Genomic DNA, 25927 nt, shown 5'->3' with positions numbered 1-25927 from the left:
GTCAAAACATGAATCTTTTTCTTTCTTTCTTTCTTTCTTTCTTTCTTCCCTGCAACCAAACTTAGCTAATAAACCACAAAGCAACTGCTCATCGCTTCGGCTCACATGACAAAACCCGTTAACTCTGTCTTCAGTCTAAACAAAGCTCATTTTGAACAAACAAATAAACCGCAATTCATAACTTTCGACAAGAAGACGAATGAATGAAAAATAACAAGTAAATCGCGCTCTTTTTAAACTTTATACATGTAAAGGTGGTGTGTTTGTTGCTGATGTGGACAAGAATCAGCCAATAAACTGCGAGGATTAGGGAAGCAGAGTTCCTCACTTCCGCCTAGCAGGTTTGGCTTCACCGCTCTGTGTGCAGCAGGAAGGTTAGTCCCTTATACCGGTATGCTTTTAACCACACACTGCTTGTTTTCTTTTGCAACCGGGTCTTTTTTTTAACCGAGTTAAATGCAATTGTTTTATAAATGTTTTTTTAATGGGCAAGACGAACGATTTCCCGAATCTGCGCTTTGGAGTTAGCGGGTTAGCAAGCTAGTGTGCAGCTCAATAGGCGGTTGTATGTGTGTATTTATGGCGCCCGCCTCTGCACAGTACAATCAAAACACCTCTGAATTATGATATTATATTAGTGTAACCGACACACACACACAGCCTGGAAAACGTGATTTAAAATTGTAATAACTAAGTTTATTTTATGCATTTATTTCAAATATGTTTATTGGGTTTTTGTCAAGGTCAAAAACATACAGAGCCTGGCGACCTGCTTCCAGCTGGAGTTATAATGTAAAGAGCAAAGAATGCAAATGAAGTCAATTTCCTTTCATTAAGTTTTTAGATTTGCATCTGAGCTAAACAGGCATATTTGTAAGCTTGTTAATCTCATCGAGTTTTAGTGTTCCTTGACACAACTCACAAGGAAAGTTAAGTCATAAACTGGATTTTTTTAAATAATGCATCAGTTTTTCTATAAGTGATTGTTTATGGTGGAAATGCAGTGTTACCCCGTAACCTATTGTAAGGCGTTTAAATAAAGGGGTAATTCCGTAAAGTATAAGGTTAATGGCATAGAAATAAAAATAGAAAGAAACCTGATCATATGGAGGGGAAAACTGGAGCACACGTGGAGTTTTCCACAAGGGCGGATCAAGAACCCTGAACTGACGAGAGAGTCTACAATAAACTCCTATCTCTCTTATCACTGTACGCTGATATCACGATATAATGACATCTGATTTTGTATCCTTGTTTTGCTTATGTTGCACTTCTTCCATTTAAACTTTTTTTTTTGTTAAAGTTTAGTGTTATCCATTGCCTTGGTCAGCTTGGCATGAGACTGTCACTACAGCTTGTTTAAGGCCATATAGATATGCAGACACGTGTTCACGGACGTTTTATGATTGTGTGACCTCGTGATGGATCTGGGGTTGGTGGGACTGTGCGAGGCATGCTGGGATAGGTCATAGGGGCTGACTTCTGCGTGTGTTTTGTGCAGGAGGAGGGTTAAATCGGCTGCCCAGCTCCTCCTCGTGTCTCCGATGGCGAGCGTACTGCGTGTGGTTGCCAGCAGCTGCTCCAGCCCTCTTTTCACTGGACTGACCTCGGTCCGAACCGCGAAGGTGCCATGTGTGCGCTACTTCAGGACCCACCAGGCTCTCGCACGCTCTGCCAGCCTAGGTAAAAACTCAGTTTTTAACCAACGATCACAGCTTCTCTAATGTGTGTCAGGTGAGCAGATTCATACTCTGACTGTAATCATGACCTCTCTTTAAGGACAAAACTATGGATTGGATAATGCCTGTGACTTTGTCACTGATCTCTTTTTTCCATGTTTGCCCACTACATTTTGTGTCTCAATTGTCTCTTACTCTTGTAGAGTTGCAACTAGCCATAATTGTTTGTCAAGGTCATTATGTCCTGTGTCACTCTGTCCCCGCCTCTGTCCTTGTTTAACTGTGTGTTACCTGTATACAGTGACGTGGTTCCTGGCTGAGAATGAATGAATAGGCCTGTGCACATGGAATATCCCGTGTGTGCCAGAGATATGCTATTAATGGCTGGAGTTTTTCCAGCAGGACAGGAATGGTTATGACAGCTGAGGATGGTTATTTCTGGCAACATATCAGTTAAGTTTAAAGCAAGTCAGGGCTGTTTTTAATGCTCTTGAGGCGAGTGCCTGCTGAGACTGAGACAACTGCTTTAGCAACAGTGTTTGTTTAAAGAAAACAGACTAAGCTCATGTAGGAATCATCTGGCCTGCATAACAAATGAAGCCTTGTTTTGAGGGTTAGGACAAGAAGCAAGCAGGTGTAAAATGCATAACTGTGTATAACGGCTTATTACACAAGCTTCCAGTAACTTTGCAATACATTTGCATTATATTTGAATTTCTCCTCTGTGATATCGTCTCTGGTGTTGTACACCCTTACACCACCAAAAGTTCTTAGTGAACTATCACTAGTCATAAGTTTGGACACACCTCATGGAGGCCTAATTCCATGGTCTTTCTCGATTTGTATTTCTTTCTACATTGTAAAACAATGCTGAAAGCATCCATAATGATCCAAAGTGATACCTCGGGATATGAATTTAATTCGTTCTGGAGGCAAGTTTTTGAGGCGTAATTTCATATTTGTGAAACACATTTTCCCATAGGAAATAATGAAAATCATTAAAACAGAGAATTTGTTCCATCTACCCAAAAATATTACCAATATTGCCAATTTCCTACATTATAATCATATTTTGACATGTAAAAAGTTAGAACATTTAGAAAACACATGTAAATCAAGTAAAATATGAAGTAAATAGACATTAAACCTCACTTGACCCTAATTTATAATTTCTTTTAAAACTGGATACTTTAAGATAAAACTAAAAGTGGTTCCCCTTTTTTCTTGCTACTGTCCTTGCTAACTTTCAAGGGACCCCTGGTGATATCTTGTACAAAATACAAAATAACTCACAAATAATATGTAAACATGCTTCGCTTGGCTTTCCACTGACGCAAATAAGTTATTACTTAATTAATTTTTGTTACTTCTTAATTCCATATGTGTTATTACATAGTATTTTATGTTTATTAATTTGTTCTAAAGTGTAGAAAAATAAATCCAAACTTGTGTCCAAATTTTGATTGGTAATCTATTTGTTTTTATTTGTTATTAATAAATGGACAAAGTGACCGCAGAGAAAAAAGTTCCCAGTTCAAATCATTGTTTAACTCAGCACAGGTTTGGTGTGGAGACACTCCACCAAGGTCAGCTTTAGGTAGGGGGTGTGGCCTAATTTAAAAAGTGGCACTGTACAGTAGAGGTGATGTGGATGATAAATTTCACTTTTGATTCTGGGATTTTTATTTCATATAAAAAAGTTTTCTCAGGATGCATTAGCCACGATCAGACTGCCTGCTTTACTTCTGAAATGCTGGCCTCCCAGGAACTCCTTTAATGACCCAAGCATGTAAAGATGGCTTTGAGCAAGGTCGGGATTATATAGGTTATGTGGCAATAACTCCCAGCCGAGTTCCTGTATTGTGCAAGTGGTGTTCAAGAATGATTGCATTGATTTTTATGGAACACGCTTTCTGAGTGTCATGGGAATGACTGCAGTGGGCACATAGCCACCTTTGCGGAGAAGTAAACCTTTGCACCATTCAAGTGTTTTGCTGCAGCTAAGACTTTCATCACCGTACTGTGCTTGAAGTCTTCTGTAAATGTCAATTGGTTTACACTTTCATTTTCAAGAAATTTTGCAAGTCCCAGTTACACTTGAACATCCGTTGTATAAGTGTATAAACATAAGCATTTTTCTTTTGTAGTAGAAAGCTAAAGGTTAAAATTTTCCAGGTTAAAATGGTACAAAATATTAGAATTAGTTTATTAGATTAAATTAAACAAAGGTCAGAATGAGCTGCTGTACAATTGCAATGGAAAATGCTCTGAAGCCTTAAGGTATCAAACAGCGACATCTTGTGGTTGGCACAATACAGTAAAGAATGTTGATTAAACTGCTTCAGTAATGTACTGTACAGTAGGCTTGATGTCTAACTTTACATCCATACTAGCGGGCAGCCGTTATGTCACTTTACTTTATCTCAAGCACTGTTGCATCAAGGCGCTCATGTCACGTTATCTCAAGCACTACTATTGTTATCTTGAGCATGTACTGTTCGTCCAGCTCTGATAACAGAGTCCAACCAAACTGTGAAAGGTGTTTTTTGCATTGGCAATTTTGTGACTTTGAGAAGGACATTTTGCATTCATGTAAGCTATGACACCAGAATAAAAAACCCGCACAATAGTCAAGTAGTTTCTCGGACATTCTTTAACGGAAATGGCTTGTTAATTAAGATGATTGATAACACAGTGCAGTTGCATTTTCAAATCATTTATTTTCTACAGAGACCGGGATCTGATTGTTTATGACTGTAACATTATTTGCAGGTTTTGCCAATTTATCTCAATTGATATTTGAACACATTAACAATCTATTATTGATGAATCATTAATTATTAATGGTAACAAGATAGAGGTTTTATAGACTGCACAATCTCACTAAATTATAAGTGGTGTCAAACCAAGAAGGGAAAAAAAAATATTGTGAATCGGCTGGAAATTATTGCCACGTCTCCCATACAATCCTGACCTCACGTCCAGTAAAATACTGGGATAAGTGCATTAGTGTAGCAGGGGATTATGTAGTGAAATTAAGTGGATGTACAGAATGTCCTAAACCAAATGGTAAGAATTTAGATGTAGACACTGTTACACCCCTAATATTTAATGATCAATTACTTGGGCAGCATTAACCTGAATTGACTTTATATAACCGAGTTAAAAACTTGCATGAATACTATAATTGGTGGTTCTAAAAGTGTGGGCCTCAGCCAAGGCTGGATCACATAGTCTGTGATTTATTTTCCATTTTGTTAGTGGTGGAAACCTTAGCCCACAGTTATAATAGCATATTTAACTTGAATCAAAAGGCTTGACCACAATAATGCAAAAACAAGTTGACTTGTAACCAATGTGTCCTGCCAGTGGAAATGTCAGGAATGAAAAAGCTCCAGTAAAAAGCAGAAATTTTATTATGGGTTTTTTATGTAATGAGGCTGTGTTTAAATAGTTGGATTATGTTTTTAAAATAAATGAGGACCTAGGGGATCAGTAGAATTTATTTTATGTTTAAAGGATGCCCTGGCTGCAGAAAGTTTGAGAACTCCTATTCAAAATTATACTGGAAATGGGGCAAAACCTGTGAATGTGTTCCTTGGCTTTAGAGAGATTTATATGGTGCAGGAAGAATTTTCTGTAATTCCATAAAGCAGTAGTACTAGACCGAAGAATTTAGTGCAGAGGCTATGGTCTTTATATAAAAGGTGCTTTTAGGGTGACACTTCACTACCTGAAGGTCAGACTTCCCTTTGTTTCATGCCTGTATTTATTTTTTCAGCTTAATTATAGCTTTCCAATGAGTAATGTTTGTATGATTGTTCTATGGAAAAGATGAGCCATGACCGTCAGAGGACGATTTGCCAGGCTAATTTGAACATTTAAAGTACGGTACCAGTCAAAAGTGTGGATTTATTTCTACATTCAAGAACAAGACTGGATTTTGTTTTTCAAAACTGTAAAATAACATGTATGGCGTTAGGGAATTAAGTAACAACAACTGTCAATTGTTCAGTTATTCTGGTATATTTTGTATATTCTGGAATTCTTGTCACGTGGATTTGCAAAACCCATCAAGCACCATGATTAAACCGTGTCTTATAAAGACTGCAGGTGAGAAGTTAAATTAGAGTTACCAGCCTCAAATCACCAATTAGCAGCACCTCAGATTAGAGTTGTTATTGAGGCCTTGGATAGAGCACAAGTAGCAGGAGTGCTCAATATACTCACAGGATATACTTTCACTTAAGTAGCAAATTAAAAATACAGTGGAACCTTGGATTATGTCAAACACGGTGAATCTCTCTGCTTTCAAGTTTATTCTGCGTGCCCTCAAATGTTTCTAGGGTTGGGTACTGAAAACCGGTGCCGTATTACCTATATAACCGGTATGTACCGGACCAAAACAGAACGTGAATTTTGGTGCCTCATTTTGGTGCCACTTAAATGCCTAAACTGTCGATTGAAATATTTGTTCTCTGGGGCTATGATGGCACAGTTGCAATAAGCATCAGATTCATCAACACACATGATCGCAAGTAAAATTTAAATACTGCATTCATAGGGTGTCAGAAATGATAGGAAAAATTAATTATTTCCTTAATTATAAAAATCTTGAGAACTTCGGAAAGCTTCCAAAACAGTGTTGCAGTAATGTTACTGTCCATTATATTTTTGTAGATTAAAAGTTTATTAGATTAGATTAAAAAATTAAAAGCACAAATCATCAGGAAATGAGACCATCTGATGGCAGCAGGTGGTCTACCGCTATCTTAGCTTGCTAATTTAAACAACTTTTGTTTAAATGCCTAAAACTAAACGGTCGAAGATGTGGCTATATTTTTTTAAGAAAGGATTCCAACACCACGACAAGCAGCAAATGTTAGTCAGCAGAAATCCAATGAAACATTTGATGGCACATGGAATAAACTTAAAAGCAGAGAGATGCACTGTGTTTGACAGCTTGCGGACAACAGCTGGCACTATCGGTGTGGATGACCCTAGCCCCAGTCATACCAACCATAACAAAAAGGCGTCCACTGATTATGATGACGACAGCAGCCTTTCCGCAGGTTAGTAGTAGGCTAATGTAATGTTAATTACAAAATGCAAATCTTGCATTCATGCTAACAAATGGTCAAACGAATTGTAAAATCCTAATGGAACATGGATGTAACAATCTTGAGTCATCCACCATCATTTTGTGGCTTTTGTAAAGTATCGGTTCAGGCACCGTTTTGATACCGGTATCGATTTGGCACCGGTATAGAAAAAAATCAAAATCCAAAAAACCCAACCCTACTCTCCCCCTTCTCGTCTTACACAGTTACTCTACCTCCACTCTTTTCACACATGCGCACACATAATGGAAACACTGTTTTATCGGAAAAATAAACAAGAAATCTCTCTAATGACTCGATTGAGCGAAACACACAGGGGAGACGATTGGCCCACAATACCACAGCGCAAGAGAGAGGAAAAAAATTAGCTCAGTTGTGTTCACATGACGCCCGGTGTCAAAACAAGAAGCGCATGCGTGATACATGGTATTTGGTACTCGTAAACCAAGACTTGTTTGTTTTCCACAAAAGTCAAAATTTATTAAAAATCTTTGCTCGTTTTACGGAACACTCGCAAACCGCGTTACTCGCAATCGGAGGTTTCACTGTAGTCAACTCAGTTCAATTCTACATAGTATTGCACAATATCTAAGGACCTTTTATTAGGCTCATGTAGTGTGCTGCTGCACTGGTGGCTCAGTGGTAGGTTTCTCGCCTACCAGGCGAAATGCTCGGGTTCGATTACCAGCCAAATGCTTAAACCCCAGGCCCTGGATGCAGTGCTGGTCCCAAGCCTGGATAAAAGGGGTGGGGGGGACTTTTAACGTAGTGTGCTGCTACCAGTGAACTCCTTATGCTGAATTTAACTGATGCTAGTATGTTGTTAAAACAATAACAAAGAGAGCGCAGCCTGCATTAGTGCACTTGATTTTGTCTTTCTGCAGGGATACCTTACAAACAGCTGACGGTTGGCGTTCCTAAGGAGATCTTTGAGAATGAGCTCCGGGTGGCCCTCTCACCTGCAGGAGTGGATGCTCTTGTCAAGCAAGGCTTCAACGTGGTGGTGGAGTCCGGTGCCGGAGACTCTGCCAAGTTTCCAGATGAGCTGTATACCAAAGCTGGAGCTACTGTCAAGGGAGTCAAAGATGTACTATCCTCTGACATTGTGGTTAAAGTGAGTTTTTTTTTTTAATTGTAGCTGTGGGCCAAGGGGGTAATATACATATATGTACATAACCAGTGCTTGTGCCTGGCTTGTTGTATTATTTTCAGTGGATTTTATTATAAACCTTAATTTGAGCTTTTACCTTTACAACTTTGCACTGCTGCTCATTGTTGTATAATTTTTGGAAGATTTTATTACACCAGTGCCAGAGAACCTTGTCAATGTTTGTGTTGCGTCCAGTACCCAGCAATGTTTTATTAAAACCAAGACAGCAATGTAATAAACCTCTCAAACAGCAGTTGAACTCTGCGATTTGCCCTAGGAGTACTAATGTGCAGGGCCCAATGAGAAAGCTTCATTGACTGGCTGTTGTTTGTGACTTTAAACTTGTAATAAGTAATACTCGAGCTACTAAACACAGCAGCACAAGCACTAGGTGTGTAACAGTATGCAGAAATCGTGGGAATTATTATTATTATTTTTTTAAGTTTCCAAACTGAACACTGGCAAACTGGCCATAATTCACCTGTGCCCAAAGGTCACATTTTTTAGGGCATTTTTTTTTAAACACACATCTAGGTGCACCAAGTTGTTTAAGAACAGTAGCAGTACTATCAATTGTAAATAGTGTACACAATAATTCTTTTAATAATGCATACTTAACAGATATACAGTATTTAAATATTATTTGCACTATTTTGCTTTTTGCGATAGAGCTGTTAATATATTTGCACAGCTCGGTGAACCCTTTTTTCATAATGGAGTATACAGCAGACTTGTCTTTTATAACGTAACACCGCAGTCCCCATTTATAGAATGACATCAAATGAACATGGCTGCTCACAATTAGAGATAAACAAGGTAAAAAAATATCATACCAGTGTCAGCTTTATTAGTCAATGTATAGACTCATTTGTTTGTTAAATTATAAACACTCACTTTATAGTTTGCTGTTTGAGAAAGATAATGTGCATCACTCACACAAGTAGCTACCAAGCTTGTTGCTAACAAAACCCAAATGTCAAATTCCACCTGAAAATTATGTTGCATAATGAATAAACCCCATATAATTGAATTATCAAATATTGTAGTGCCACTCATGGCAACCTGCTGCCTTTTCCATTATTCTGAATTAATTGAGAAAATCCCTGGCAGTAGTTAAAGCTTGTTTGTCCGGTAGCGACGAGTCTGAATTTAAATATGCTTACCATTTATGTTCCTAACAATCAGTGTTTCAATTTTTTCTTCACTCTGTTATAGTGTGACACAGTAGCTACAAAGCCATTGTGCTTTGCATGTTGTGTTGTTTTTTTCTGTGTAACTTTTGCCAGCCATCATTGCCAGGTTAGCCTTCACTTTCTGGATATGACTTTTGCTTGCAACAAAAAAAACTACTAGCTCTGCCCACTTTTCATTGTCGTGTGCATTTGCAAAAACCATCAGGCACCATGATGAAACCAGGTCTTATAAAGACTTGCTTCTGCTGCAGAGGAGAAGTTAATTTAGAGTTACCAGCCTCAAAAATCACCAATTAACAGCACCCTAGATTAGAGTTGTTATGGAGGCGATACAGAGCACATGTAGTAGACACATCTCAATATACTCACAGGATATACTTTCACTTAAATGGCAAATTAAAAATAGCCAACTCTATATTAAGCAATATCACATGGGAAAAAGTGCTATTGTGCTGGAATATCAGCACAATCATGACCGATATTGCTTTTATACAACAGTTGCACAAAATCAGATTTGTTTTCTTGCTTAAAGTGCCTTTGTGACTGGTTTTGAAAGTGGTTTTCGGGCAGGCAGTTGCCTCTTGTCCAATCAAATGCTCAGTAGGAACTAACTTTTGGAAATAACTGTAGTTATTCCATGTTTAGATTTCTGTTTCTTCCTGAGTCTGTAGTTTTAAGTTTGGGTCTGTATAACTTTGACTGTAAATGTAAAAAAAAAAAACCGAAATAGGACAATTACTTTAAATTAGTTTGTCATTTATTTTCAAGCAATTAAAATTTTTTATGGTAAACCCTCCACCCGCCTTCTCCTTCCTGTCTCAGGTTCGTGCCCCCATGCTGAACCCAGCTCTTGGTGTACATGAAACAGACCTGATGAAGGACGGTGCCACTCTGGTGAGCTTTATCTACCCGGCTCAAAACTTAGAGCTGATGGATCGCTTGGCCAAACGTAAGGCCACAGTGCTGGCCATGGACCAGGTTCCTCGCGTCACCATCGCTCAGGGCTACGATGCCCTTAGCTCCATGGCCAACATTGCTGGGTAAGTGTTTTTTTTTTTTTTTTTTTTTCCCTAGTCTTCTCTTTCAAAGGGCCTCTTTCACTACATGATAAGCTTTGAACAATGAAGTTGTACTGTCAGAAGCCCAAATTCATGTCAGCCAATCAGAAGCTCAAAACGGCAAAATATATTTAAATTTGACATGGATTATTTTGCATGTTTAGAGTTTGTGATTAATGGCCCTCTGCTTATTTGGGCAGATATAAAGCCGTAGTCTTGGCAGCGAATAACTTTGGCCGCTTCTTCACTGGTCAGATCACTGCTGCAGGAAAAGTTCCACCAGCGAAGGTAAGACTTTCTGTTCACCTGCTGTCTATGTGTATTCTTGTTTAATGGTATTTCACGTCCTGTTCTTTTGACTGTAAGGTGCTCATTATTGGAGGGGGTGTGGCCGGACTCGCTGCCGCAGGAACTGCTCGGGCCATGGGTGCCATCGTTAGAGGATTTGACACAAGGTACTAAACCATCTCAGTGGCTAGCCTCATACTGTATGATGTGCATTGCTTTCGGTTTATCTTAGTACCGTAATGTTTGATTTTCACATGTGATCAGCAATATAGGATCACAGTCAAGGCTGAATCAGCTACAGTCATAAGTAGGTACTACAAGTTCTTATTTTGTTGAGATGTTAATCAGCTTTAATGTCCCTGCAGAGCAAAAGTAGACATCGGTGTAGATTAGTCCAGTAGAGTTCATTGGGGTACGGGTTTTATCCGTTAATAATATAAAATATTTACGTTTATATTAAAATATAAACGTGCCATGAATGATGGGGTCAAGCATATTGTTTTAAAAGCAAGTCTCATTACATATATATATATATATATATATATATATATATATATATATACAGTGGTGTGAAAAACTATTTGCCCCCTTCCTGATTTCTTATTCTTTTGCATGTTTGTCACACTTAAATGTTTCTGCTCATCAAAAACCGTTAACTATTAGTCAAAGATAACATAATTGAACACAAAATGCAGTTTTTAAATGAAGATTATGTTATTAAGGGAGAAAAAAAACTCCAAATCTACATGGCCCTGTGTGAAAAAGTAATTGCCCCCCTTGTTAAAAAATAACTTAACTGTGGTTTATCACAGTTAAAAGTTCAATTTCTGTAGTCACCCCCAGGCCTGATTACTGCCACACCTGTTTCAATCAAAAAATCACTTAAATAGGAGCTACCTGACACAGAGAAGTAGACCAAAAGCACCTCAAAAGCTAGACATCATGCCAAGATCCAAAAAAATTCAGAAAAAAAATGAGAACAAAAGTAATTGAGATCTATCAGGCTGGTAAAGGTTATAAAGCCATTTCCAAAGCCTTGGGACTCCAGCGAACCACAGTGAGAGCCATTATCCACAAATGGCAAAAACATGGAACAGTGGTGAACCTTCCCAGGAGTGGCCGGCCGACCAAAATTACCCCAAGAGCGCAGAGACAACTCATCCGAGAGGCCACAAAAGACCCCAGGACAACATCTAAAGAACTGCAGGCCTCACTTGCCTCAATTAAGGTCAGTGTTCACGACTCCACCATAAGAAAGAGACTGGGCAAAAACGGCCTGCATGGCAGATTTCCAAGGCGCAAACCACTTAAGCAAAAAGAACATTAAGGCTCGTCTCAATTTTGCTAAAAAACATCTCAATGATTGCCAAGACTTTTGGGAAAATACCTTGTGGACCGACGAGACAAAAGTTGAACTTTTTGGAAGGTGCGTGTCCCGTTACATCTGGCGTAAAAGTAACACAGCATTTCAGAAAAAGAACACCATACCAACAGTAAATAATGGGGGTGGTAGTGTGATGGTCTGGGGTTGTTTTGCTGCTTCAGGACCTGAAAGGCTTGCTGTGATAGATGGAACCATGAATTCTACTGTCTACCAAAAAATCCTGAAGGAGAATGTCCGGCCATCTGTTCGTCAACTCAAGCTGAAGCGATCTTGGGTGCTGCAGCAGGACAATGACCCAAAACACACCAGCAAATCCACCTCTGAATGGCTGAAGAAAAACAAAATGAAGACTTTGGAGTGGCCCAGTCAAAGTCCTGACCTGAATCCTATTGAGATGTTGTGGCATGACCTTAAAAAGGCGGTTCATGCTAGAAAACTCTCAAATAAAGCTGAATTACAACAATTCTGCAAAGATGAGTGGGCCAAAATTCCTCCAGAGCGCTGTAAAAGACTCGTTGCAAGTTATCGCAAACACTTGATTGCAGTTATTGCTGCTAAGGGTGGCCCAATCAGTTATTAGGTTCAGGGGGCAATTACTTTTTCACACAGGGCCATGTAAGTTTGGATTTTTTTTTCTCCCTAAATAATAAAAACCATCATTTAAAAACTGCATTTTGTGTTTACTTGTGTTATCTTTGACTAATAGTTAAATGTGTTTGATGATCAGAAACATTTAAGTGTGACAAACATGCAAAAGAATAAGAAATCAGGAAGGGGACAAATAGTTTTTCACACCACTGTATATATATAAAAGCCAGAAGTAGTTTATCTACCATAAAAAAGCAAGAGAAGTGGTAGTATCTAATTAATAATGAATAATAAAGATTAATAAGTTTAGTAATTAGGGGAACCTTTTATACAAAGCTTCTCAAACGTTTTGGCAAATCATCCTGGTTGGTCATTATTATAGACATATAACATAGGACTATTGTTACTTTTAAGCATCGGATCACATTTCCATATGCTAAATTGATGTAATGTAACGCCAACATGTCAAACTCGTAAATCCATATACAGTAAATGAGCATGTTCTCTTTCAAGCATACGTTTCGGTGTCTCACTGAACGCCCCTTCCGCGTATTCCTCAGAAGCCACCCCCCGTATAAAGGGAGCAGCCCAACGTCACTTCGCTATTCAAAAACCTCTTCTCGCTTCACACCAGACGCCTATCTTTCGAAACGACTGGTCACCACACCGTCTTTCGCCTGGCTCCTTCAATTGACACTCCAGTCAAATCTGGGACCGTTCGAATCACTATGGCTGCAGCAACGCAGACCGCTAAAGCCAGGGAAGGAGGAGACGTGCGACTCTGCTTATGTGGGAACAAAATTTCGAGCAAAGACACCAGGTCTGCTCGGCCTGTCTTGGGCTGAAACATGCCCAACTAGCGCTCGACAACCCCGGTTCCTGCGAACACTGCGCACGCTTTACTGCGAAGAGCCTTTGTCGCAGGCTAGCACGTCAAGCTAGCCTGTCGGGCCTCGACCCTCTCCTTTCACCTAGCCCCACTCCAGCTGCCACTCCACAGGTATCCATCCCTGTAGAGCTGCCCAACACGACAGCCTTATTCTGGGGTAAACAGCTCGATGTCTGTGCCCCTCTGCCCAGTGTGCTCAGCACTGACGAGAAGGAAGGCACGCTCGACTTTGAGGAAGAGGGTCAGTCCGACTTTCTCCTATCTGAGGAAGAGGAGGATTTCAAGGACTCCCCTTTCCTCCCACCCGTGCACTCGCACAACCCCTTGCCGCGACGGGAACCGCTGAAGCTATGGACGGGGCACCCTTCCCGCTTCTTAGCGTTGACCTGCAGGATGTGTGCAAGCGCGCCGCAGAGAAGCTAAACATTCAGTGGCCGACCGTAGTAGCGGAGACTGCAAAGTCTCGCTATGAGGGCAAGAGGCTGCCGAGAGCAAAACGGGCGGCACGGCAGCTCCTTCCAGTCTTCCCAGAGCTCCTGGAGGAGCTTGCGGTGACCTGGAAGGACAAACCATTCACCAGTAAGGTGCCAGTGCAAGGGGGATCTGCACTCGATGTGGAGGGTATGGAAAAGGAAGGACTTTTCTGGATGCCCCCCATGGAACAGTTAGTGGCTGCGCACTTGCTCCCGAGACACACGACGGCTGCAAATCCATCGTTGCCGTCGAAAGTGGAGCCTTTCCAGTCGAACATGACAGAACGTGCATATAAAGCAGTCGCTCTCTGTGTCAGAGCTCTAAATGCGACCTTCTTTGCTGACCGCATACCAAGCGGAGCTGCAAGACGAAGCCTCGACCACACCAGGTCAGACCCAGTGGGAAGATATCTGTGTAGTGACAGATCTCTCTCTAAGGCTTCAGAGGTGCGCGGTGCAAGCCGCGGAAAAGGCAATGGCCACGATGGTCATTCAGGAGAGAGGACGGTGGCTCAACCTAGCAAATCTCTCCGACAGAAAAAAAAGAATCCATTTTGGATGCACCAGTGGTGGCAGACGGCATCTTCGGCTCGGCTCTAACCCTGATGCAGAAGAGATGCGAGGAGAAGAAGAGGGACGACGAGGCTTTACAGCTTTGTATGCCCAGGAAGGCGCAGTCGGCACCCCCCACATTCCTAGCGGTGTACATACATTAATGTGTCACAAGCACGTTTTATGTTCAAACCCCAATAAAGTTCTCACTGTACCCCCAAAAAATATCACAAAAAATATCTCCCCAAAATATGTTGCAAAACATGTCCTTAAAACACAGTATAACATCACCTCGGGGAGCTATCGCTCTCACAGAGGTGATGGAACACACAGACTCTGTCAAAACGCTACGTGCCCGCGCATGCGCAGTACAGACCATGGAACCGTTCGCGATTCAGCTGCAGATACTTTCTCGTTCCAAGGAAAGGGACTCAAACCCTCCGCCCAATACTAGATCTACGTGCGCTGAATGTATAACTAAGGAAATACAAGTTTAGAATGCTCACTCATTCTACACTCCTGCAAATAGTGCGCCAGGGAGATTGGTTCACATCAATCGATCTGAAGGACGCATATTTTCACATAAAGATATACCCACCACACAGGAAGTTTCTGAGATTTGCCTTCCTTGGTGTGGTCTACGAATATCTGGTGCTACCATTCGTCTTGTCCCTCAGCCCCAGGGTATTTATAAAATGTACAGAAGCGGCGCTGACTCCGCTCAGGGAAAAAGGCATTCGTCTCGCTACTTACATAGAGAACACACAGTGATACTTCTGGAGCATATACAGAAACTGGGGCTAAGATTAAACACAGAAAAGAGTGTTTTAATTCCCACACAATCCATAACGTATCTGGGACTGTTGCTGGACTCAGAGTTCAGAGCACGACTCTGGGCAGACAGGGTAAAAAGATTCACCTGCTGCATGACCCAGTTTCAGAGGGGAAACAAGGTTTCCTTTCGTACATGCCTCAGATTATTAGGACTGATGGCTTCAGCCCTGATAGTTATCCCCTTAGGGAGACTACATATGAGGGAATTTCAACGCTGGGTAGCGTCTCAGGGGCTGGACCCGGTACGTCACTTACGGAGAAGGGTAAGAGTGACATCAGAGGCAGTTCTAGCACTGCGCCATGGAAACACCCGAATTTCCTGATTCAGGGGGTAGCCATGGGTGTAGTTCGACACAGAAAAATAATAACAACGGACGCGTCGCTGTCTGGTTGGGGGGGCATTTACGAGGGCAGAATAGTGAATGGGAGATGGGGTCAGCATATGACCAATCTTCACATAAACTATCTGGAAATGCTAGCTGTCTTTCTAACACTAAAGCATTTTCTTCCTTTTCTGAGAGGAAAACATGTTCTCGTGAGAATGGACAACACTACAGTTGTAGCTTACATAAATCGTCAGGGGGGCCTCAGATCACTTCTTCTGCACACGTTAGCACGCAGACTGATCTTATGGGGCAGTGTCAACCTTCTATCTTTGAGAGCGACACACGTACAGGGTGTGATAAATCGGGGTGCGGATCTGCTGTCCAGGGGAAATCCCCTCTATGGGGAGTGGAAACTGAACAGCGAAGTGGTCGAACAGATCTGGAGCATATACGGCAGAGCGACAGTGGATCTGTTCGCGTCCCAAGACAATGCCGAATGTCACCTGTTCTTTTTCCTGAAGCTAGCACACGAGTGGCCTCGCACTCTTCTATAAGCGTTCCCACCGATTAGTGCTGATATCACCAACTCTCTGCAGAGTAAGGGAGGAAGGTATGAAACTAATACTAATAGCTCCGAGATGGCCGGGGAAACGCTGGCTTGCGGAGATTATACATACGCTGTACAACGAACCGTGGTCTTTCCCGCAGCGCAGAGACCTTCAAGAGTAGGGGGAGATCTTCCATCCTCATCCGACTGGCACTATGGGCCTGGCCTGTGAGTGGTCCAATTTAAGTAAGACTGGTCTGCCTGACAGTGTCATCAAAACCATACAGAATGCCAGAGCAGCATCAACTAGGTCTCTTTATGACTGCAAATGGAATGTGTTTGAGCGCTGGTGCGCAACTAGACACGAGATTCCTTTTCAGTGTTCAGTGGCAGTGGTTCTTTTATTTCTTTAGGAAATGATAGATCAAGGCAAGGCGTTCTGAACCATAAAAGTGTTTCTGGCTGCTATATCTGCTTGTCACATTGGTTTTGATAATAAAACAGTGGGGCAACATCCTTTGATATGCAGATTCATGAAGGGCGCGCGCCGCGCCCTGCCGGTTTCAAAACCACTTACCCCACCATGGGATTTGGGATTGGTGCCTGATGCATTGTTTATGTCCCCATTTGAACTGCTAGACAAGGTTGATTTCAAGGCACTGTCTTTCAAGACTGCACTATTAATAGCTTTGGTCTCAGCGAAGCGCGTGAGTGAGATTCATGCGTTTTCTGTGCATTCAGCATGCTTGCAGTTCATGTCCGGGGATGCAGGAGTAGTTATGAAACCTAACCCGGCATTTATGCCTAAAGTCATTAATGCTATAAACCCTCTCGAGCTAAGGGCCTTCCATCCACCTCCTTTTGCTTCATCAGAGCAGCAAAAGTTAAATACGCTGTGCCCAGTGCGCACTTTACGCATCTATACAGAGCAGACCAGAGGTTTAAGGGAGAGCGATCAGCTGTTTGTTTCTTGGATGAAACCTCGTGCAGGGAAGCTGATCACTAAGCAGAGTTTATCGCATTGGATAGTGGAGGCGATTTCGTTGGTTTCCAGTAAAGGTCTCGAACCCCCAACTGGTGGAATAATTCTTGAATTACTTTTTTTAAGGTATAAGTTGCTCTTTAATAGTTATCTTTATTGATTTAATGGGGATTCAATTCAATTTTATTTATATAGCGCTTTTAACAATGGTCATTGTCTCAAAGCAGCTTCACAAAAATTAAAGAAATTCATTAAAAAATTATAATTAAATAAATAAAATTATAATAAAAAAATTATATATATATATATATATATATATGAAATAAAATAATAATAAATTGTGTATGTATGAGAAAAATGTGTCTAGATAATAATGAGATGAATTAATGAAATTTCTCTGATAAGCAAGCCAAGGGTGACTGCGATAGTGGCAAGGAAAAACTCCCTGAGATGGCAATAGGAAGAAACCTTGAGAGGAACCAGGCTCAACAGGGAACCCATCCTTATTTGGGTGATTACAGATAGAGATGATATAACACCATGTGTGTTATGCAGCTGAATGTACAGTACAATATAACAGAAATTCTTTAAATTAACATGAAGTCCAGATATTGTTCATGTGGGTCCAGAGCTTGTTTTTCTGAGTGTTTTGACAATCCCGAACAAATTCAGCACATAAACCGCTTGACTTTGCGTTTAAAATTTAATGCGTCAAAGTAACCCTTAATTTAAATAGTTTTCTTTTTTTTGCACCTCCTGTACTTTGCCACTAGATGGCAGTGCTCTCACGGCTGTGGAGAAGCTCAGTCTGTTTTTTTTTTTTTTTTTTGGTCTCTAGTTCACCTGCTTGTCAGGAAAGAGTGATGTGATTTGAATGAAAAAAACTGAAATGCTCCTACCACTATATTTGTTAACAATTTGTTTGAAAAATTGAGCCTAGTGGTTATTTGGGTTCTTGATGTTTAACCTAACACACTCCTGCAGAGCTGCAGCCTTGGAGCAGTTTAAGTCACTGGGGGCCGAGCCATTGGAGGTGAACGTGAAGGAGTCTGGGGAAGGTCAGGGAGGTTACGCTAAAGAGATGTCCAAGGAGTTCATCGAGGCTGAGATGAAGCTATTCGCCAAGCAGTGTTTGGATATCGACATCCTCATCAGCACCGCTCTAATCCCGGGTAAGCCTACGCACCTGTTCCCTAAAGTCACTGATCATACTGTTTTTGTTAGTTCTTAAAATGTATTTTTGTCAGTTTATCGAAATCTTTTATGCTTTTACTGAATATTGTGCATATTATATCAATATGTTTAAAAATGTCACATTTTTCTTAACTGATAGTCGAACAATTAATAACTGATTAGAATAGTTCTAGTGACACACTCCATTTTTTTCTCATACACTGATTTATTTGTTTAAACCCGCCACAGTATCAACACTGACGTAATGAATTGTTTTTTATTGTGAATATATAAAATCTTCTTTAATTGTGTCCAGTGTTAATTCTGTCAGCCTCTTTCACACACGAACATACAGACCTGTCTGTGAAAGACTCCGGCCCTCTTTTCACACACCTTGCTTGTGCACATGAAGCGCTTTTGAAGCGCTTATGAACATACAGACGGTTCATGTTTTTAAGCAACAGAACTCAATCCAATGTTCATGAAAGGAATCGCGGAGACTTGACTCTTCAGATGCATCACATGTGCATGGGGCCTTGGATATACCAATAGTCTGTTTTGGTTTAATTTTAAGTTTATATAAAAAGATATTATGGAGATTATGTGTTGTGGTCTAGGAAAACCTTTTATTGAAGGGTTTTTTTAAAACTGTTTCGATTTTTTTTATGCCTCTTTGCTTTTGGTTAAGATACAGAACATGTAAAAGTAGTTATGCACCAATATCACTTTTTGTTAGACAGTGAATAGGAACAAGTACTTTCATTTTGGTACTTGCTTATACTGAGTACCAGTACCTGGTGTTGTCCCAGAGCACAATGTTAGCAATCTTTTTTAAGAATGCCCTCGTCTGAAGCGTATAATCAAATACATCTGCTATAGCATTATTAACTCCATTGTGCAGTTAAACTGAAAAACATTGATCTTACACTGCTGTAGCAAATAGCAATGATTGAGGCTGAAATGTCCTGCAACATTCTGCAAGTGTAGTTGTATACCAATATAGTGATTTCCATTTAATTCATGCGCATATAAATGTATAATAATCATAACCCATGTTCTCTTTTCAGAGCTGAAGTTTATAAAACCATTGCCCATTTGTGTTTAGCAAGCATTATAAATAATAGTATTTTGCTCTGTTTTGTTACGCACAAATTCAGTAAAAACAGATGTGGTGCTGCCTAGCAAGCAAGGTATGAACCAAGGCTGCGTTCATATTGCAGGCCCCATTGTTCAATTTCAGTTTTGAAATTTTTTTTAAGAGATCGGATTTGCATTTCATGATGGTTCACGTTCATAATTACATAGTGACTTTTATCTGACTCTAATGTCGACGAGTCTGTGCAGGTTATGTCTTTGCTCACACCATCTTGGTTAAAACACATCATATTTGTGTGCCTGGCCATTCATTTTAAACGATATATGTGCTGATCTTCACTCTTATTCCTACCAATTTCTATCATGGGCGGAAAGATAGTTTTGCTCCATCCTTTCCTGTATGTTTTCAACATTAAAATGCGCTTCCCACAAGTGAGAAGGATGAGAGTTGCTTTTGTCATTTGCGGCTAAATAAACATGTGGCTCTGTGGTATCTTGAGCTGTGACTCATGGGTACACTGGTGGTTTGATTTTGTTTGTTTTTTGAATATTGCGAATTTCAATTTTATTAGTAGCACTAACTATGTATGTATATATATAAATTAATTTGTTAATTTTTACGTCCTTTACAAGGAGATAATCTTATTTTCCTCCCAAGATTCTGCTCCACACTCCAATCCAGTAGGTAGTGCTGCTGCACTAGCCACTTATAAACTCAAAAGAATAAGCGATACTTGAGAGAATTTCCAGATAAAGCTTTTCTTATGAAATTTGTTAATTTAAACCATCAACTGTTAAGACAACGGACAAAAGACTCTTTTTGACAAAATTTCGTAATCAATAAAAGGCCTTAGATCAGTGTAGTAGGAATAGAATCGGAATAGTTTTACAAGTGTGAGCAAAAGAGCACAGTATTGATCTGACACACCATACTGGTATCACTTTCTGTGCATCCCAGTGTAGTGCAAAAGCTTCCTTCCCCTCTTTTTGATTTCCAGTTGTGTTCAACCTCATTTAAGTGTAGAATCTGACTAACGGACTAATTCACACAGCTCCACTATTAGCAGGTAGTGGATTTTTCCTTTAAATGGAAAATGCATTTATATGTATCTTTTAATATGATGATAATTAATAATAACTCTAATATGTACTTTAAAACCTTCTAAGTCGACAAAGATGTAATTCAAATAGGATCAACATACACAGAAATAAATATTCTTAAATTACAGCTCCTGGAAAACCTGGAAAAACCCGGCTACAGTCATTTAAGATCACCCATAAATTTTATTCCTAAAATAAGAAATGAGTTTCATTTTAAAGCCAAGAACCAATTTGCATGTCCTTTCTGTTTCATTTCGAAATAAAAAAAAAGACAGAAGGCGTGGTGTGGTGTAAAACCCCCTTGCGTCTTTCAGCCACATGGCGGAGAGGAAGATCATTCATCTGGAGCACAAATGAATTTCCAACATCTTGAACCTGTTGTAAACTTGCCCAAATATTGAAATTAAAGATGCTCGTTTAATGTTTTTGATTATGCTCTTTAAAGATTTGGAAGATTTTTGCAGCTTTCCTCCTGATTGTTCCTGTTCTGTAAAAATGAGCCAAATACACACAGATTGATGATTTTTAAACAGAACAGTTGTTAGGAAAAATAAGAAAAAGACATTTACTTTCAGTTAAAGTAGACTGTGCATGCAGTTGGAAAAAATAATTACGAGGATTTTTTAAGTCAAATCAGGACTTTATAATAGTACAACTTAATTTTATTAGCCTATAAAATCCCTTGCTAGTGCTTGGATTCCATCAAGATAGAAAGTTTCTTCAGTATGCTATAGCTATGATCAGGCTACCTGCTTCACATCTGAAATGTTCACATCTTTAATTGTCCAGATATAAGAAAATAACTTTGTTGAGATTCATTCACAGACATAAAGAGCTTTTTAAAAATATTTGCACCATTCAAATGTTTTACTGCGACTAAGAGTTTCATCACAGTATTATGCTTCTGTAAATTTCACTCGGGTTTTTGCTTTCATCAAGTCCCAGTTTGAGTTTAACATTGTGTAAATTTCAGCTTTAAACTGATATAAAGTTTAATTTTTATTGCTTGATGTCTAGTTTGTTTCAGCAATTATATTGCAGTGTTTTATATGGTAAGCTATAGCAATGTTTTTCAACTCTTCCAAGTTTTCTGTAACTGCTAGGCAGGCAAAGTTAACTTTTTAATACAGTATCACATACTGTATGTATTGGGTTTAGAACTGGCCTAACTTACTGTATTGCACGTTCGTGTGTTATCCATGCTCATTTTTATTTGTAACATTTGTTTAATGTTCAGGTCGTAAGGCTCCGGTGCTTATCTCGAAGGAGATGGTGGAGACCATGAAGGACGGCTCGGTGGTGGTTGATCTGGCTGCTGAGGCAGGGGGCAACATCGAGACCACAGTCCCTGGACAGCTCACAGTTCACAAAGTAAGTTTGGTTTTAAATAACTATCTGACTTGAATATATTTAAAGAGAATCATGTAGGGATTCCAAACATCATTAAGATTGATATTGGATTTTTTAAGACAAAAATGAAGCCAGGCCAAATCAGATGGTGGTGGTGATGCCACTTCAGAGGCGCGACAAGAGTTTAAACATGATTCATCACACTGATTGATGTAGTGTGTTGCATTGTTCTGAAGCTATGCTTTGAAAATGGGATTTTATTTGTGTCTTTCAGGGCGTTACCCATATTGGTTTCACAGATCTTCCCAGTCGCCTTCCAACTCAGTCCAGTACCTTGTACTCTAACAACATCACCAAGCTCATCCGTGCAATCAGCCCAGACAAGGAGAACTTCCACTTTGACGTGAAGGAGGTCTTTGATTACGGAACGATGGACCATGTCATCCGGGGATCAATTGTCATGCAGGTACTGGGAACGTGCTTTGTGATTCACTCCAGCTGGGATCCGAGAAGGTCTTAGCATCGTGGTCATGATCCCCTTTCAAGTGAACACGAGAAGTAATAAAAAACAAACAAACAAAAAATTATTCAACTCTGATTTGACACAAGTCAAGCAAAACAAAGTTTAAAAAACAAGTTAACCAAGAAAATAATTTAAAATCTGATTCAGGTTTAGCCAATGGCCTAATAGGTGGGAAAGTGCTCATGGGTGTGTAGATTTGCTTTAGAAAAGTAGAACTGGTTCAGGTCATGTTGCAATTCCTCTTTATCCTCTGTTTGTCTCTATCTGTCTGCAGGATGGAAAAGTGCTTTTCCCTGCACCACAGCCCAACAACATCCCCGTGGCAGCACCTCCCAAACTCAAAACTGTGCAGGAGCTACAAAAGGAAAAGGCTGCTGCTGTCTCGCCCTTTACAGCCACATTCACCACTGCTGGAGCCTACACTGGAGGTAAAGCCCAAGCGCAGATCCCCTCATCCCTCATTCCTCTTTTCTTTAGCAGGCTGTCGGGGTGGTCCTGGGTTTATAAACTTTCTTCATTTTTAAACATAAGCAAAGACTTTTTCTCTGCTCTAAAATCTTTCAAATATTTTTTTATGTTCCATCTTTCTTTTCTTTTTTTTTCTTTTTTGTTATAGTCTCTTGTTCATGCTGCCTGCTAATCTTGGAAGAGATTGAGTTATTTTCCTCTGTATTAGCGCTCGGGGTGCGATAACCCCTAAAATCCAAACAAATGGATTCTATTGGTTGCAGTTGTGTGGGCAGAGGTAGTATCTGGCCAAGGATAAAAGTGCACACTTCCTTGCTCAGGCGACCCGTAACAGTCGCTGATAAAAAGACATTCAAATTCATCTTCCTGCTCTTTTAGTGTTTGTGTAATCAGCTTGCTATCAGGACAGACCTCGGTTCAGGAATTAGAATTTGACATTTAATTATCCAGCTGCTTTGTCTTTTTCTGTCTCACCTACAGACAGAAACACATTTACATACACATACATGGGACCATCTGAGTCTCTTCCCTTCTAAATGCCAGCTGGGCATACTGTAATAAAAGAGGGAAGGGAAGGCAGCCCCTCAAAGCCACGCTCTCCCTGAGTGCTGTAGGGGAGTTCCTTCACACGTCCTGTTTCTGCCATGCTGTGGTTCACCAGTATCCTGCATTGTGGGTGGTACATAAGAGTTTTGAAGGATTATAATTATACAATTGTTTTAAAATTAAGTTGTAGTTAAGTATATGATGTATAATTATATAAATGTTTTTTTCTAAAGACAGAAATATTTTTATAACAGCTCAATAATAAATTAATAAAATGAGAAAAATCAATGACAAAATTTGTACTAAATAACACATGCCTAGGATGGATTTTTGCACAGTATATCTTTACATTGTTAATGAGAATAAGGGTGTAATGATGTTCCCTGACAAGTAAAACATGACGTTGATTCGGTCATTTTATATCATTGTTGTAATGGAAATATTAACTAAAGTGTGTGTTTTTGGCTTTTCAGGTCTTGCCACTTTGCTTGGACTCGGGCTCTTTGCACCCAACGCTGCTTTCACTCAAATGGTCACTACCTTTGGCCTGGCAGGAATTGTGGGATATCATACTGTATGGGGGGTCACACCTGCCCTCCACTCTCCTCTCATGTCTGTGACAAATGCCATCTCTGGTGAGTGAACAAGCCGTGGACTGTAAACTTTTCATATGTGCAAATTAAAAGCAGGATTTTCCTAAATCTGTACCATTGCATCTGCATGATAAAGCCTTCAGAGTGCATTCTGAAATCAAAATAAGTGTTTCAATTTGTCATTTAGTGCAAGATATCATTATCAGAGGAATTTTAGACAATAAAATAAAAATCGTTTAAGATTTGATTTAGTAGTTTGTCACTTATGGAAAAAAATAACTTTTGTTAATTTTATATAAGTTTATATTTGTATAAGTCCCACCCAATCCAGAGTGTACAGTAGCAGCTCGTTAGCATCAAACATGGTTTATTGGGGCATTTTTGATTGCGTGTCTTTCCACACACTACTGCCTGTTCCAAACATTGCTTGCTTGAGAGTAAATAGTTTATTCATTTGCAAGAGGGTGGAATTTGAACAAGTTGGTGGAGAAGTGTTTTACCAACGTAGGGCTGTTTCATGGGAATTCCGTTGAATGAAGAACATAACGTTCTGTTTTTATACACCATTTAGGCTTCACCGTTAGCAATAATAATTTATCTACCACTCATGAGTGATGAGTCAGTCGCTCCCCGGTGATGGCCCTTGCAGCTTTCCATCACGAGCAGTACAGCTGACTGTCAACCTCAAACCCAAATGCCGTAACTCCAGAAACACATGGCATCTCGTTGTTCAGTATACAATCCTAGGTAAAATATGTACACCGTGCCATAAAAGATCAACTCCATTAGGTCTAAGGAGTTTTGTTTTTAAGCTGAATCACGAGTTAAAGAAGAAGGACCTAGCATAAGCCTAAGTAGACATGATTACCCATTGCAGGATGTCTCCTGCAGCCAGGACGCTTTGTTGAGCTCATTCCTTGTTTCTCTTGGCTAGCCGAGGGACTCGGAAACGTTTCATTCTTTTAACGAGTCCTTGGTGGCCCACATTAAAGAGCCTTCAAGCTGTAAACTGCTGAATGAGACCACGCAAGCATCTACTGAAGCAATTAGCTCTTTCGACCCACTGCACAGCTCCTGTGAAATCGCTTATTACTTTCTCACATCACCTCCCCCTTTCTTCAATTGTCTCCTTGGCACATTGTGCGCTCTGTAGCTGTTCTTCTCTACATACCTGGAAAATGGCATGAGCCCAAAGTGGTCCTTTGAATTGGAGCAAATGAGACATTAGAACACCTGTAAGGAATTTATGTTTTGCCTGTGGAAGTGTACGAGCGACACGCCGTAGGATGAATGGCAGTGTTCCATTTGACCAGAATAGAGTTTTTCGGCAGACCCTTTAATCTACCTGAGACAAGTAAAATAAGGATGACCCAATGTCTCGGGCCCTCAAAATGACCTTTTGGAATGTCTCAAGAATGTGTCAGGATGAGTCCCGGAGCCATGTGAAACTACAGGATGATGAAGCGCTGCTGTATTAAATGGCTTGACCATATCTTGGCTGGTGCTGGAATGACCATGTTGTCGTAGCTAATGATGCCTTGTAGATGTTTGTGAAGGAAACTTCATCCAGGCATTGAGTGCTTCATCTGCGCTACGGTTTCAAATCAGTTTTTTCAAAAAAAAAATTCCCCCCTTGGAGTGTGTCCTCAAATACGTTTCCCTTTCATCAAAGGTTTTATTACAGATGTCCGGAGGTGTGTGTGTATGAGCGTGGATGCGTGCCTGTGTAGGTTTACAGTTCGTCTGCAGCGTTTCCTGCAGCATGGAGGTAGCGTGCGTTCGGGTTCCGTGCGCCGGCCTGCGATCAATTGTTCCTCTGGAATTACAAAGTGAGAGGAAATGCTCAACAACCGTTGCACACTTCATTGACTCAAGAGACCCCCTGACCACCTAAAGGCCACTTTAGGGTTTTTGGTCAGTCAGCAGTCCCTCCAACCACAGAAGCATTTGAAAACGATTAAAGAGGTGATGCTTATCAAGAGTCCAGCCCCAGGAGGCATGTCAACTCGATCACT

At 40.3% G+C, this 25927-nt stretch overlaps 1 protein-coding gene across 2 annotated transcripts in view; it reads left to right on the top strand.

Moving 5' to 3' along the window:
* The first annotated feature begins 256 nt into the window (after nucleotides 1-256).
* Nucleotides 257-25927, top strand: part of nnt (nicotinamide nucleotide transhydrogenase) — a 48022-nt gene continuing 22351 nt past the window's right edge. Inside the window, exons 1-11 of one of the 2 annotated variants that reach the window (XM_053478729.1) lie at nucleotides 257-374; nucleotides 1502-1683; nucleotides 7684-7913; nucleotides 9965-10182; nucleotides 10401-10488; nucleotides 10567-10655; nucleotides 18048-18235; nucleotides 21670-21803; nucleotides 22057-22248; nucleotides 22580-22733; nucleotides 23793-23954. In XM_053478729.1, the coding sequence (XP_053334704.1) occupies nucleotides 1545-1683; nucleotides 7684-7913; nucleotides 9965-10182; nucleotides 10401-10488; nucleotides 10567-10655; nucleotides 18048-18235; nucleotides 21670-21803; nucleotides 22057-22248; nucleotides 22580-22733; nucleotides 23793-23954 (1594 nt within the window). In that variant the 5' untranslated portion in view covers nucleotides 257-374; nucleotides 1502-1544. Of the gene's footprint in view, nucleotides 392-1501; nucleotides 1684-7683; nucleotides 7914-9964; nucleotides 10183-10400; nucleotides 10489-10566; nucleotides 10656-18047; nucleotides 18236-21669; nucleotides 21804-22056; nucleotides 22249-22579; nucleotides 22734-23792; nucleotides 23955-25927 lie in introns of both variants that reach the window. The other variant, XM_053478728.1, reaches the window with a different exon arrangement.

This window comes from Clarias gariepinus, chromosome 19, assembly GCF_024256425.1.
Source record: "Clarias gariepinus isolate MV-2021 ecotype Netherlands chromosome 19, CGAR_prim_01v2, whole genome shotgun sequence".
NCBI lineage: Eukaryota > Metazoa > Chordata > Actinopteri > Siluriformes > Clariidae > Clarias > Clarias gariepinus.
This window is presented reverse-complemented; position numbering and strand designations above follow the sequence as displayed.